Source organism: Salmo salar, chromosome 02 (genome assembly GCF_965601325.2).
Source record: "Salmo salar chromosome 02, fSalSal1, whole genome shotgun sequence".
Classification (NCBI taxonomy): domain Eukaryota; kingdom Metazoa; phylum Chordata; class Actinopteri; order Salmoniformes; family Salmonidae; genus Salmo; species Salmo salar.
The window spans coordinates 32,637,254-32,652,865 of NC_138292.1; the positions used below are offsets into that span (position 1 = coordinate 32,637,254).

A 15,612-nucleotide genomic window follows, 5' to 3' on the forward strand; every position below is an offset into this window, starting at 1 on the left:
AACACACCGCTCCTCTTACAATGAAGTTTACAGCTTGGCAGAGAGACTAATTCATTCCCTCCTCACACCAGGAGCCCAGATACAAATAGAGACTCAGTCTGTAGTGTCTCAGTCAGTCAGTCAGGACTTTAATCTGGATAACTCAGAGGAGCTGCTCCAACTATGAAGACTATAGTTTTGGGACATGTAATAAAGAGAACATTTCATTGCAGGAGTTCAACTACAGTAAGCTGTCCTAGCATTGATTGACAGTGCTCTATCTGGACTGTAACTCTGTCTAGAGGATGTGTCTGCTGAAGAACTTAGCGAAGTGAAAGGGACGTTCATCTGCGAGCTCCATTTATGTGGATGTACTTTTTCTGTGATTGCAACTTCAGGAAGGTATTTTAAACTCTTTGGTCTTTCTGACACATTCTGTTGATTCAGTGACTCGAGGAGATCTTTGCCTGTCTCTGTTCAGGCATGACGGGTCAGGAGAGGAGTGAGGAGAAGAGTGAGTGTGTATCCCTGTCTCCGATGAGGGAGGCTGTCCCTGCCCCACCTGAGTGTGAGAGGGTGTGTGTGTTTGGGACAGGGGACCTGGGGTGCTCTCTGGGCCTGCGTCTGCTGCAGGCGGGGTACGGGGTGGTGTTTGGCAGCCGACGGCCCCACAGCAGCAGCAGCCTCATACCCCACGGAGCACAGGTACAAAATAAAATAGATCTGGTTTTATGTGGTGATATGTTAAATGTGTATATGTGTTTTTACTGTGTTGTAAATGTATTTCAATATATTTGTTTATGTTTGAAGGAGTACATGTGAATATACTGTATGTGTGTTTAAGTGTGTATCAATATGTTGATAATGTATATGCAGGTCCTGGGCCATGCTGCAGCTGCCCAGTCAACCCGTCTGATCTTCATTGCTGTCCAGAGAGAACACTATGACTTCCTTGTACCACTGGCCAATCAGCTAAAGGGGAAGGTATCAGACATTTTTTTTAACTTCTGCTATTTGTATGAAAATCTGTTTTGTCAGCGTATTTAGCCAATATATTCTATGTCCCCGTGTATTTAGCCAATAGAATGTATGAATCAGTGTATTTGATTCCATGTTGAATTGCAGGTGTTGGGGGACCTCAGTAACAACTTGAGGAAGAATCAGTACCCAGAGGCCAACACAGAATACCTGCAAAGGTGAGAGCAATGTAGTATATGTTGTTATTATGTGTATGTTTTTTTGTAAATTATGAATGTTTTTATATGTTGATGTAATGTAAATGTGGTTAAATGTACCTGAGCATTCTGGTCCCTGGAGCTGAGGTGGTTAAAGGCTTCAACACCCTGTCTGCCTGGAGCCTGCAGAATCGACCTTCAGATGCCAACAGACAGGTACACACACTGAGGTTCAAGCCATGCCCATGAAAACAATTGGCTACTAGATTCAAGTCTATATATTGTACACTAAATGACCAAAGGTATGTGGACACCTGCTCATTGAACATCTCATTCTAAAATTATGGGCATTAATATGGAGTTGGTCCCCCCTTTTCTGCTGAAACAGCCTCCACTCCTCTGGACAGGCTTTCCACTAGATGTTGAAACATTGCTGCGGGGACTTACTTCCATCAGCCACAAGAGCATTAGTGAGGTCGAGCACTGATGTTGGGCGATTAGGCCTGGCTTGCAGTTGGAATTCCAAATTATCCCAAAGGTGTTCCATGGGGTTGAGGTTAGGGCTCTGTGCAGGCCAGTCAAGTTCTTCCACCCCGATCTTGACAAACCATTTCTGTATGGACCTCATTGTCATGCTGAAACAGGAAAGGACCTTCCCCAAACTGTTGCCATAATGTTGGAAGCACAGAATCGTCTAGAATGTCATTGTATGCTGTAGCGTTAGCCCGAACCATGAAAAACATCCCCAGACCATTATTCCTCCTCCACCAAACTTTTCAGTTGGTCACTATACATTGGGGCAGGTAGCATTCTCCTGGCATCCGCCAAAGCCATATTTGTCCGTCGGACTGCCAGATGGTAAAGCGTGATTCATCACTCCAGAGAACGTGTTTCCATTGCTCTAGAGTCCAATGGCGGTGAGCTTTACACCACTCCAGCCGACGCTTTGGCATTGCTTATGGTGATATTAGGCTTGTGTGCGGCTGCTCGGCCATGGAAACCCATTTCATGAAGCTCCTGATGAACAGCTCTTGTGCTGACGTTGCTTCCAGAGGCAATTTGGAACTCGGTTATGAGTGTTGCAACTGAAGACAGATGGTTTTTACGCGTTACACGCTTCAGCACTCAGTGGTCCCATTTTGTGAGCTTGAGTGGCCTACCACTTCGCGGCTGAGCAGTTGTTGCTCCTAGATGTTTCCACTTCACAATAACAGCACTTACAGTTGAGTGGGGCAGCTCTGGTTGGTCAGAAATGTGACAAACTGACTTGTTGGAAAGGTGGCATCCTATGAAGGTGCCATGTTGAAAGTCACTGAGCTCTTCAGTAAGGTCATTCTACTGTCAATGTTTGTCTATGGAGATTGCATGGTTGTGTGCTCGTTTTTATACACCTGTCAGCAACGGGTGTGGTTGAAATGGCCGAATCCACTAATTTAAAGCGTGTCCACATTTGTAAAAATAATGAAAAATAAAACACTAATATATCTAGATTAGATAAGTATAACATGGATTGTACAATATTTGCACATTATTCATAAAAAAATTATTCATGCTCTGTCAAGTTGGTTGTTGATCATTGCTCGACAGTCATTTTTAAGTCTTGCCATAAATCTTCAAGCCGATTTAAGTGAAACTGTAACTAGGCCCCTCAGGAACAGTCAATGTCGTCTTCGTAAGTAACTCCAGTGTATATTTGGCCTTGTGTTTTAGGTTATTGTCCCGCTGAAAGGTGAATTTGACTCCCAGTATCTGTTGGAAAGCAGACTGAACCAGGTTTTGCTCTAGAATTTTGCCCATGAATAGCATGAATATAATTATTTTGTATCATTTAAAAAAACTCCCTAGTCCTTGCCAATGACAAGCATACCCATAGCATAATGCAGCCACCACCATGCTTGAATATATGAAGAGTGGTACTCAGTGATGTGTTGTGTTGTTTTTTTCCCAAACATAATAATTTGTATTCAGGAAAACAAAGTAAATTTATTTGCCACATTTTTTTTGCAGTTTTACTTTAGTGCATTATTGCAAACACGATGTACGTTTTGGAATATTGTTATTCTGTACAATCTTCCTTCTTCTCACTCTGCCATTTAGATTAGTATTTAAAGTCCCCATTGGCCTAATGGTGAAATCCCTGAGCGGTTTCCTTACTCTCCGACAACTGAGTTAGGAAGGACGCCAGTATCTTTGTAGTGACTGGGTGTATAGATACACCATCCAAAGTGTAATTAATAACTTCACCATGCTCAATGTTTTAAAATGTTTTACCCATCCACCAATAGGTGCCCTTCTTTGCGAGGCATTGGAAAACCTCCTTGGTCTTTGTGGTTGAATCTGTTTTTGAAATTCCCTGCTCGACTGTGGGACCTTACAGATAAGTGTATGTGTGTGGTACAGATATGAGGTAGACATCCAACATTATTATTGCACAGAGAGTGAGTTCATGCAACTCATTACGTGACTTGTTAAACAAAATATCTTTCTCTCAGCAATTGTATTAGTACAAAATATTATAATTTCCCAAATTTTTGAATGTATTTGAATGATTTATTTTGTACAGGAACGTTTGCTCATCTTTATCAAGGGTGTAAATGATTTCGGAACCCACTGTATGTGCATAAATATATGTCAGGTGTATATCTGAGGGGAAAGTGCAAAGGCCAAGCAGGCAGTGATGGCGGTAGCCACCAAGCTGGGACTCAGTGCCCTGGACCAAGGATCTCTCTCAGTGGCCCGGGAGCTGGAGGACTTCCCCCTGCAGCTGTTCCCCCAGTGGAGGCTCCCCCTGCGCATCGCTATCGGCCTCAGCGCTGCCTTCTTCTTCTACCTGCTGATCAGAGACATCATCTATGCATACGTCACCCAGGGTGAAGACATCTCCTTCAGAATCATGGTCTCACTGGCCAACCAGGTACTGGCCCACAGGCCCTCTGAGTGTTTGTGTTCTGTTTGTTTCTATGTGTGTTGTCAGCTGTTCAAGGTGTGTGTGTGTTCTCTCCAGGTGTATCCCATCGTGTCTCTGGTCATGCAGTCTCTCTGTTACCTGCCTGGTGTCCTGGCTTCCTTCCTGCAGCTCTACAGAGTGTGTGTGTGTGTGTGTGTGTGTGTGTGTGTGTGTGTGTGTGTGTGTGTGTGTGTGTGTGTGTGTGTGTGTGTGTGTGTGTGTGTGTGTGTGTGTGTGTGTGTGTGTGTGTGTGTGTGTGTGTGTGTGTGTGTGTGTGTGTGTGTGTGTGTGTGTGTTTGCATGCATGTATGTTCACACGATGTTGCATATGTATTTATGTTGATTATAAGTGTTTATGTATGTTTAACATTAGGCGCTTCCCTAATTGGCTGGATCGCTCGATGCTGTGCAGGAAATAGCTGGGTCTACTGTCGCTGGGGTTCGCCTTTCTGCATGTGCTCTATATACTGATCTTACCCATACAGTCAGTGGAGCACACACTCAAATGCACACGCATACACACACAGTGGCATGTATCTTCATTTAGTTTTTAGTAAAGAAAGTATTGATTTTGTTCTCAGGTACTATCTGATATTCTGGGTCACTGAACACACTGTCTCTCTGGTAAGAACACATACCTAGCTGTAAGGTCCAAATTAAACTCTTTCAAAACAGTTAACATTGAATAGACAAAATTGTGTACAGATGTAAGATCTTAATTTGACCACTCTGTTGTCGCTGAGAATTTCCCGGCGCCGCAGGATTTACATAAATTCACACTAATACATGGTTACATTAAAGAGATTCTCCTGAACTTTTGTATACTTCTTTGCCAGTAGTTCTGAAAGTAGCAGTCATTAGCCAAAAGTGGTCCCCAAAAATACGTAGTACGTTATATATGTGCACCACGTCATTGGTTTCTCTCTCACTGCTGTGGGCACTGAGCCGTTGGGCCCGCCCTGCAACCTCATTCAATAACGCTGGGCAGGCCTCTTGCTAGCTGTCACTCAAATGTGAGGGGCTGAAGCTCTTTGGCTAGAACTCAAATTGCTAGGAGGCTGGCCCATACGGAGGAAATGTAGGGAAAATGGCATGGCACAGCTTCAAGAAAACAGTCGCTTTCAAACTAAGTGTTCTGTGGCTAATTGAGGTAAGAAAGTCATTTTACTCATTGATTATGAATGTATGAACTACACATTGAGACATCCAGCCCAAAGCAGGAGGTTTAAAAAATACTTTCTTAGTCACCAAAGTTCCGGAGCATGTCTTAACAGCGTTGCACTTTTCATGTAGCCTAATTTTGGTCAGCTAATAGCCTAACCACCAATCAAGTAACATTACATTAGTGGAAAAGTGTGAACAGACAAAACATTCAAATCCTGTTGCTGCAGGATTATTTTGCTGTGACACAATACTGGTCATATTAAGATCATACATCTGTACATTGGACACACACCTATATAGCAGGATTCAAGCACTGGTTTTGATTATACTGGATTACGCCTCTCTCTTGCTCTCACGCTCCCTCATTCTCTCACTCTTTCTCTTCTCTCACTCTCTCTCTCTCTCTCTCAGATCAGAGAGAACAGGATTACAACGTTTGATACCACAACGGCCTGGCATGGTGACTCCTACTTGTCCCTGGGAATTCTGGGATTTGGCCTGTACGTCCTATTAGGAATCACATCTCTTCCCTCCATCAGTAACGTTCTTAGCTGGAGGGAGTTCAGCTTCATACAGGTGGGATCAGCAGGACCGGTCACACTGAATGCTTAGGCCAGACTCACTTGATAGGCAAACATTTTCTGCCCATTTTTACTAGCGATGGCGATATTATATTGATACTTTGACTCCAAGTAGCGATTTGCCTAGATAGCGCTAGTTGGCTGTGCCCCTGGTATTTTTCATCCTATAGCTTGTTCTCCATCTTCTTTTTAAATAGTGAGCCAATGTTTTCAGCACTTTTATTTCCATGACTGATAAAAAACTATTTTTCTCATGCTCTCTCGTCTTTCTGCAGCAGACATACTGTATCGCACCTAAGTATCGTGACAATGTCGCATTGTGAAGTCCCTGGCAATTCCCATCCCTAATTTGTACACTTATCTCCTTCAGTGTTTCCCTTATTAACGTATTCATGCGGGGTGCAGAGCCAACATCCAGGCCAGAATGCAATAAAACTCCAGGAAAGTAATCTGATTTTCAGCAGACAAGCCAGAGGTTATGCGTTGGGGATATGAAGCTGTATTCCCATCACTACAGAGAGTACACACACTCATTCATAAATGTAACTGGGTCAGGAGAACTCCGGCTCATTCTCTAGTTCATTAATTTCCCTGAAATTGATGCAGTGATTTAAATGTTAAATTATTCATCAGATGTAATTTAGGAGGAATATATTACAACAGGCCAGGAGAATTCACCTAGAGATCCTGTTAGTGTATGTGTCTGTGTGCGCACACAGGGGCGGCATGCACCCTAAAAAATCTGAGGGGCACAAGGTACGTGAGGATAGCTGGGTGATGGCTAGGTCCCCCATCCGGACGTTGGAGCATTTTACATTTGTCAAACACTTTGTCGTGTCTTTGGCTATGCCGGATTAAGTGATATGACATGCTATTCTATAAAATCCTTTCTCTGTAATTAATATTATCTGATTGAGCTAATCATGTAAATGTAATTAACTAGACAGTCGGGGCACCACGAAAGAGTGTTTATAGAGCTGTTATCTTCCGAATAAACTCTGAAAGACCTAGTAATATTTTACATCAATAGCAGTCAATATTAATCGTCACCTTATTTCAGTCTCATCTGAAAGTTGTAAATTCTTGGTTATCTTCACGAACCCTGGCTAAAAAATTGAATCAGCAATACAAAATTGGGTTTAATTATTTATTTCCTAAATACCTAACTAATCACACAGAATTACATATACACAGAAAGCAAATTATGTCATACAGAAAACGTCCCTGGTGGACGGAACCTGTATGATGGCTTGTTACACAAAGAGAGGGGGTTGGGCTTGAATGAAAGAGCGGGAAGGCTGAGGAACAAAGGAAGAAGCTGTGCTATCGTAAATACAGTAGCTTATGCATTCTAAATTACCGGCCATTTGGAAAAGGAAAATGCAATAAATATTTACTCTGAGCTGCGCTTCGGTAGGTTGGTCATAGATGCTGGCCGTGTTGGCCAACAGAGATCTTCCTGTCCTTGGAAGAATGTCTCTGGTGGTAAATTGGATACGTTGTAGTATCTTCGTTGTGTGTTAGACTGGATACGTCGTTTCCAAGCCCACGTTTACAGCTGCTGTTGCGAACTCAACGGCTACGAGGTCTCACTTCTTTAGTGAATAAGAGTTCAAAGTTCATACCATTCACAACCAAAGCTCACGCTGAGATTGGCTTAGTTCTGTAGTTGACATGTTAGTCCTTTTTAACGTATGGACCGTCGTCCTATTGTCCTCAGACGAGGAGGTTACATTTTCGTCAAGGGCTTATATAGTGGAGGGAGAGAAGGGTGTGTTTCATAGTTTATAACCCATGTCTCTTCACAGGGGCGGGCCACTGATTGAGCAGGGCTCTAACCTTATGAAAACCCAATTGTCTCATTTGGAAGCTAAAATTACATTTAATCGTATCACAAATAGTTTCATATTCAAACATTTAATTTGCACAACAATTCCATGTGTATCTGATAACTAGAATGTGTAGACTTTCCCAGATACAGTTTATGTCGTCCTGTCATCAGTCGTAATGTCTCAGATGACCACCGAACAGACATCATATACATTAAGTACCAACGCATATTTTCTGGTTCTATTACCGAAATATGGTTCCTTTCCCCCCACTTGTTTGATGTTCCCAGACTCTCTATGTTTAACAAAGGCTATTCAAGAGTCTTTCAGTAGAGTCAGAGAGAGGGAAGGGAGAAAGGTATTTATGGGGGGGGGGGGGGGGGTCATAAACCTTACCCACAGGCCAACATCATGACAACCTGAAGCAGCTTTTTCCTGTAATCTAGAGCCATAATCATTATGCTTAATTCCATGTATCCTCCTGACTGGTGGTTCCTTTTTTTAAAGAAACTAAATATTCTTCTCTGCATCTCTGCTAAAATGTGGGTAAAAGCTTGAAAGGAATGTGAGTCTTATTTAGTAACTGCTTGCTTTTTTCAAGTCTACCAACCTTGCCAGCAGGCATGCCAGCTAAGATAGTTACACAAGCTAGCTACTTTAACTTGATTGATAGCCGAGAATGGCTTCTTGGCAGCTAGGGTGGGGAAACTTTCCAAGATAAAAACAATTAGAAATTAACTAGTTTGATGGGCAATTCACTTAGATAACAATAGAGAAAATATTTTCTCATGGGAGAGCAAAAGGGCAGGTGCTGAAACTCCCTTAGACCTCTATCTGTGCACGTGCCTGGCGTGTGTGTGGTTCACGTGTTTATGTGTTCTTTTCTCCCCCACCAGTCCAAGCTGGGTCACCTGACTCTGCTGTTGTGTACGGCTCACACCTACCTGTATGGCTGGAACAAGTTCCTGCGTTCCTCCACCTACAAGTGGTACACCCCACCAGGCTACATGCTGTGTCTGGTGCTTCCCTCTGTGGTGCTGCTGCTCAAGCTGCTGCTCATCACCCCCTGTGTGGACCGAACCATCACCCGCATACACCAGGGATGGGAGAGGGGGGCAGATCAGAGGAACCCTAAAGACAGCCAACCACTGATACCTTAGAGGACACACACACAAAGACACACACAGACACCCACAAAATAACACCCTCAGTGTGATGACAGTTTTGTCTTCAAGGCATGAACTCTTGTTTCTTTGCTATTATACCCTTAAAGGTTGGCTACCATTCAATCATTGTTTGCAATGTTTCTTGGATCAAAAACCAACAATAACATATAACCTCTATGGGCTAGGTGGGACGCTTGCGTCCCACCTACTCAACAGCCAGTGTAATCCCGTGGCGCGTTATTCAAATACCTCAAAAATGCAAAAACTTCAATTTTTCAAACATATGACTATTTTACACCATTTTAAAGACAAGACTCTCATTAATCTAACCACACTGTCCGATTTCAAAAAGGCTTTACATCGAAAGCAAAACATTAGATTATGTCAGCAGAGTACCCAGCCAGAAATAATCAGACACCCATTTTTCAAGCTAGCATATAATGTCACATAAACCCAAACCACAGCTAAATGCAGCACTAACCTTTGATGATCTTCATCAGATGACAACCCTAGGACATTATGTTATACAATACATGCATGTTTTGTTCAATCAAGTTCATATTTATATCAATAACCAGCTTTTTACATTAGCATGTGACTAGCATGTGACTAGCATTCCCACCGAACACTGCCGGTGAATTTACTAAATTACTCACGATAAACGTTCACAAAAAGCATAACAATTATTTTAAGAATTATAGATACAGAACTCCTCTATGCACTCGATATGTCCGATTTTAAAATAGCTTTTCGGTGAAAGCACATCTTGCAATATTCTCAGTAGATAGCCCGGCATCACAGGGCTAGCTATTTAGACACCCAGCAAGTTTAGCACTCACCAAAGTCAGATTTACTATAAGAAAAATGTTATTACCTTTGCTGTCTTCGTCAGAATGCACTCCCAGGACTTCTACTTCAATAACAAATGTTGGTTTGGTCCCAAATAATCCATTGTTATATCCAAATAGCGGCGTTTTGTTCATGCGTTCAAGACACTATCCGAAAGGGTAAATAAGGGTGACGAGCATGGCGCAATTCGTGACAAAAAATGTGAAAATATTCCATTACCGTACTTCGAAGCATGTCAACCGCTGTTTAAAATCAATTTTTATGCCATTTTTCTCATAAAAAAGCGATAATATTCCGACCGGGAATCTGCGTTTAGGTAAACAGACGAAAGAAAATAAAGCATGGGGTCGACTCGGGCACGCGCCTAAGCCCATAGTACTCTGATCGGCCACTTGCCAAACGCGATAGTGTGTTTCAGCCAGAGGCTGCCTCGATATCGTTCAGCTTTTTTCAGCCGTAGGAAGTGTCACGTTATAGCAAAGATCCTCAGACTTCAATAAAAAGAGCCAAGATAAACTACAACTTGTCAGACAGGCCACTTCCTGCATGGAATCTTCTCAGGTTTTGGCCTGCCATATGAGTTCTGTTATACTCACAGACACCATTCAAACAGTTATAGAAACTTTAGGGTGTTTTCTATCCAAAGCCAATAATTATATGCATATTCTAGTTACTGGGCAGGAGTAGTAACCAGATTAAATCGGGTACGTTTTTTATCCGGCCGTGTCAATACTGCCCCCTAGCCCTAACAGGTTAATTGATATGCAGTCGTATTTATTTTTGTATTACACTGTAAACATTGTTGCATTTTAATGCATGTATTTGTAACCATACGTAAACCAGACACTAGTTTTCACTGGTGAAAGCTCTCGCTCTCTCTCTCTCTCATATCCTCTCTCTTACTGTATATCCTCTCTCTTCTTTGACCGAATGTACAGTTGTCCCCGGATGAAACACAGGTTTCAGAGACATATAAAAGTGTTTCAATTTATATTTTGTGTCTGTCTGATACATCTCCAGTTGCAGGTCAGACACATAAAAAACATTTATCAGTGTGATCCTCTCTGGGGCAGAGTGTTGTTATTTCCTCCAAAAAACAGACTCTCTGAAACCCAGCAACAGGCTTCCCTTTCATCACTAGATAGACAAAGTGGCCCACAGTGTCTTCTGTTATGGGGAGCACTTACATTTTTAGTGGATATAACTGTCTGTTTGTGTAGATGCCAAAGATCTAAATACATAGATGAAGAGGCAAAGCACAAAGACACACTCCCAGAAACAGCTTGTACCAACACTAAAAACACAGGAATAATGTGAAAACAATGTTGATTCAACCAGTGTGTGTGCCCAGTGAGATCTTTTAGACATAACTGAAGTGACAAGGTTAATTATTTGTATTGCATCAATAAAATAAATGGGTATATATTTTTCCTCACTTACTTACTTAATAAAATACTACACACACCAAATATTGTGTGAAATTCCATTAGCCTATGTGCCTATTACACTTTTGGAGAATTTTGTGATTTGTTCATGAAAGAACAGTTAATGGCAAAAGTGATACACAATCAGTGGCAACCCATCATTCAGCCCCACCTGTTTAGCAAAATAAATGTCATGTTTTTGTTGACTGTTTTGCATGTTATTTTGACATTAATACATGTCACACATCAGTTTGCAAATAATGTAAAAAATATATATAATTGAGTTAATAAAGCCGCATACAAAAATCTTAGCTAGCAAGTTAAACAAGCAGTCACCATCATGATTCCAGTCGACAATCTACTGGCAAATCCTTTTCAATCCTTGTCATATGAAGATAAATTCTAGCTAAAATGTATCGGTGCTCATCGGCCATTTGACATACAGTTGAAATCGGAAGTTTACATACACTTAGGCTGGAGTCATTAAAACTCGTTTTTTCAACCACTCCACAAATTTCTTGTTAACAAACTATAGTTTTGGCAAGTCGGTTAGGACATCTACTTTGTGCATGACACAAGTCATTTTTGTTTACTGACAGATTCTTTTACTTATAATTCACTGTATCACAATTCCAGTGGGTCAGAAGTTTTCATACATTAAGTTGACTGTGCCTTCAAACAGCTTGGAAAATTCCAGAAAATGATGTCATGGCTTTAGAAGCTTCTGATAGGCTAATTGACATCATTTGAGTCAATTGGAGGTGTACCTGTGGATGTATTTAAAGGCCTACTTTCAAACTCAGTGCCTCTTTGCTTGACATCATGGGAAAATCAAAAGAAATCGGCCAAGACCTCGGGAAACCTCCTCAAGTCTGGTTCATCCATGGGAGCAATTTCCAAACACCTGAAGGTACCACGTTCATCTGTACTGTAACGGCTGTCTACGGAAGAAGTGGACCAAAATGCGGCGGAGTTAGGGTTCGTCATTTTTAATGTTACGAACACTATGCAATTAACAAAACAACAAAACTGACAGCCAACACAGTCCTGTCAGGTGCAACAACAGTGACAAGCACAATTACCCACACCCCACAACGGAAACGTAGGCAACTTATGTGTGACTCCCAATCAACCACAACCCTCTACAGCTGTGCTTGATTGGAAGTCACACGGCCAAAATTAAATGAAACAATAAAACACTTACTCCCTTCTGCCACGTCCTGACCCAACTACACCCTCTACTGGTCAGGACGTGACAGTACCCCCCCCTCAAGGTGCAGACCCCGGGATGCACCTACAAAAAGGAAAACACAAAAAAAAATCCCCAACAAAAAGGAACACCTAAACAATAAGGGAGGGAAGGGAGGGTGGCTGCCGTCACCGACGGCACTGTGCTACACCCTCCCTCCCCAACCCACCTATCCTGGAGGTGGCTCAGGTGCAGGACGTGGACCTCGCTCCACCTTCGGCGTCACCCACTCTGTTGGCGCCGATCGCTGCGCCGGGCAGACTGGCCACTCGGGCTGACCCTGGCAGACGGACCACTCGGGCTGGGTCGGAAGGCATGCGGGCCACTCGGGCTGGGTCGGAAGGCATGCGGGCCACTCGGGCTGGGCCGGAAGGCATGCGGGCCACTCGGGCTGGGCCGGAAGGCATGCGGGCCACTCGGGCTGGGCCGGAAGGCATGCGGGCCACTCGGGCTGGGCCGGAAGGCATGCGGGCCACTCGGGCTGGGCCGGAAGGCATGCGGGCCACTCGGGCTGGACCGGAGGGCAGGAGGACCACTCGGGCTGGGCCGGAGGACAGGAGGACCACTCGGGCTGGACCGGAGGGCAGGAGGACCACTCGGGCTGGACCGGAGGGCAGGAGGACCACTCGGGCTGGACCGGAGGGCAGGAGGACCACTCGGGCTGATCCTGACAGGCCGGGCACCCTGGCAGATCAGGGCAGGCGGGCACCTCTGGCAGAACCGGGCAGTCTGGCCACTCTGGCAGAACAGGGCAGTCCGGCCACTCCGGCAGAACAGGGCAGTCCGGCCACTCCGGCAGAACAGGGCAGTCCGGCCACTCCGGCAGAACAGGGCAGTCCGGCCACTCCGGCAGAACAGGGCAGTCCGGCCACTCCGGCAGTTCAGGGCAGTCCGGCCACTCCGGCAGTTCAGGGCAGTCCGGCCACTCCGGCAGTTCAGGGCAGTCCGGCCACTCCGGCAGTTCAGGGCAGTCCGGCCACTCCGGCAGTTCAGGGCAGTCCGGCCACTCCGGCAGTTCAGGGCAGTCTGACCTCTCTGGCGACTGTTGACTGGCGGGCAGCTCCGACGACTGTTGACTGGCGGGCAGCTCCGACGACTGTTGACTGGCGGGCAGCTCCGACGACTGTTGACTGGCGGGCAGCTCCGACGACTGTTGACTGGCGGGCAGCTCCGACGACTGTTGACTGGCGGGCAGCTCCGACGACTGTTGACTGGCGGGCAGCTCCGACTCAGGATTCACCAGGCTGGGGAGACATAACGGAGGCCTGGCTTGAGGAGGTGGCACAGGAGAGACCAGGGTGGAGAGACCCACTGGAGGACCGGTCCGTGGAGGAGACACGGGCTTGACCAGGATAGGGAGATCCATTGGAGGACTGGTCCGTGGAGGAGACACGGGCTTGACCAGGATAGAGAGACCCACTGGAGTACTGGTCCGTGGAGGAGGCACGGGCTTGACCAGGATAGGGAGACCCACTGGAGTACTGGTCCGTGGAGGAGGCACGGGCTTGACCAGGATAGGAAGACATGCAGGAGGCTTGGTTCTGGGTGTAGGTACAGGATGTGCAGGGCTGGGAAGACATGGAGGAGGCCTGTTTCTGGGCGCAGGCACAGTCTTTACCAGACAACCAGCACGCACCTCAGGACGAGTATGGAGAGCTGCCTCAGGTGACATCATACCCACGACACGCTCATTAGGGCGAATGCCGTACTTTATGCACCACACTAGCAGCTCTCTCATCTCTCTCTCTCCTAATTTTCCCATTAACCCCGTCACAGTCTCTGTCTCATAGCCCTCGCTCACCTCCAATGTCATCCCGACTGGCTCTGGTTCCGACCTCAGCTCCACCGACTGTCCCGTGTGCCCCCCCCAAAAAAAATATTGGGGCTGCCTCTCGCGCTCGTTGCGCTCTCTCTCCTCGTAGTATCGCCTCTCCGCTCTCGCCGCTTCAATCTCCCACTGCGGGAGGCGATAATCCCCAGCCTGAGTCCATGGTCCCTCTCCGTCCAGGATCTGTTCCCATGTCCATTTGTCCATAACGCAGTAGTCCTGCTGCTCCTTCCTCTTCCGCCGCTTGGTCCTGGTTTGGTGGGTAATTCTGTAACGGCTGTCTACGGAAGAAGTGGACCAAAATGCGGCGGAGTTAGGGTTCGTCATTTTTAATGTTACGAACACTATGCAATTAACAAAACAACAAAACTGACAGCCAACACAGTCCTGTCAGGTGCAACAACAGTGACAAGCACAATTACCCACACCCCACAACGGAAACGTAGGCAACTTATGTGTGACTCCCAATCAACCACAACCCTCTACAGCTCTGCTTGATTGGAAGTCACACGGCCAAAATTAAATGAAACAATAAAACACTTACTCCCTTCTGCCACGTCCTGACCCAACTACACCCTCTACTGGTCAGGACGTGACATGTACAAACAACAGTACGCAAGTATCAACACCCTGGGACCACGCAGCCGTCATACCGATCAGGAAGGAGACTCGTTCTGTCTCCTAGAGATGAATGTACTTTGGTGCGAAAAGTGCAAATCAATCCCAGAAAGCAAAGGACCTTGTGGAGGAAGATGCTGGAGGAAACAGGAACAAACGTATCTATATCCACAGTAAAACGAGTCCTGTATCAACATAACCTGAAAGGCCGCTCAGCAAGGAAGAAGCCGCTGCTCCAAAACCGCCATAAAAAAAGCCAGACTACAGATTGCAACTGCACATGGGGACAAAGATTGTACTTTTTGGAGAAATGTCCTCTGCTCTGATGAAACAAAAATATAACTGTTTGGCCATAATGACCATTGTTATGTTTGGAGGAAAAAGGGGGAGGCTTGCAAGCCGAAGAACACCATCCTAACCATGAAGCACGGGGGTGTAAGAATCCTGTTGTGGGGGTGCTTTGCTGCATCATGAGAAAGGAAAATTACGTGGATATATTGAAGTAACATCTCAAGACATCAGTCAGGAAGTTAAAGCTTGGTCACAAATGGGTCTTCCAAATGGACAATGACCCCAAGCATACTTCCAAAGTTGCAGCAAAATGGCTTAAGGACAACAAAGTCAAGGTATTGGAGTGGCAATCACAAAGCCCTGACCTCAATCCTATGGACAATTTGTGGGCAGAACTGAAGAAGCGTGTGCGAGCAAGGAGGCCTACAAACTTGACTCAGTTACACCAGCTCTGTCAGGAGGAATGGGCCAAAATTCACCCAACTTATTGTGGGAAGCTTGTGAAAGGCTAT

General features: G+C 45.2%; 1 protein-coding gene across 1 annotated transcript; it reads left to right on the top strand.

Annotated features, from left to right (window-relative positions):
* Positions 1 to 218: 218 nt before the first annotated feature.
* On the top strand, positions 219 to 9,679 carry LOC106580515 (metalloreductase STEAP4-like). The gene is made up of 7 exons (XM_082961993.1): positions 219 to 381; positions 461 to 684; positions 856 to 963; positions 1,105 to 1,175; positions 1,280 to 1,384; positions 5,682 to 5,841; positions 8,572 to 9,679. Exons 2-7 carry the CDS (start codon positions 463 to 465, stop codon positions 8,833 to 8,835), a joined length of 930 nt encoding a protein of 309 aa, XP_082818119.1. The 5' UTR covers positions 219 to 381; positions 461 to 462; the 3' UTR covers positions 8,836 to 9,679.
* Positions 9,680 to 15,612: the final 5,933 nt, after the last annotated feature.

What these genes read in the sequence shown, in the direction of transcription:
- LOC106580515 (XM_082961993.1), top strand. Translation starts at nt 463, where the DNA reads ATGACGGGTCAGGAGAGGAGTGAGGAGAAGAGTGAGTGTGTATCCCTG. An exon ending in AACACAGAATACCTGCAAAG is followed by an intron (nt 1,176 to 1,279) that starts GTGAGAGCAATG and finishes AATGTACCTGAG; the next exon opens with CATTCTGGTCCCTGGAGCTG. An exon ending in AGACAGGTACACACACTGAG is followed by an intron (nt 1,385 to 5,681) that starts GTTCAAGCCATG and finishes CTCTCAGATCAG; the next exon opens with AGAGAACAGGATTACAACGT.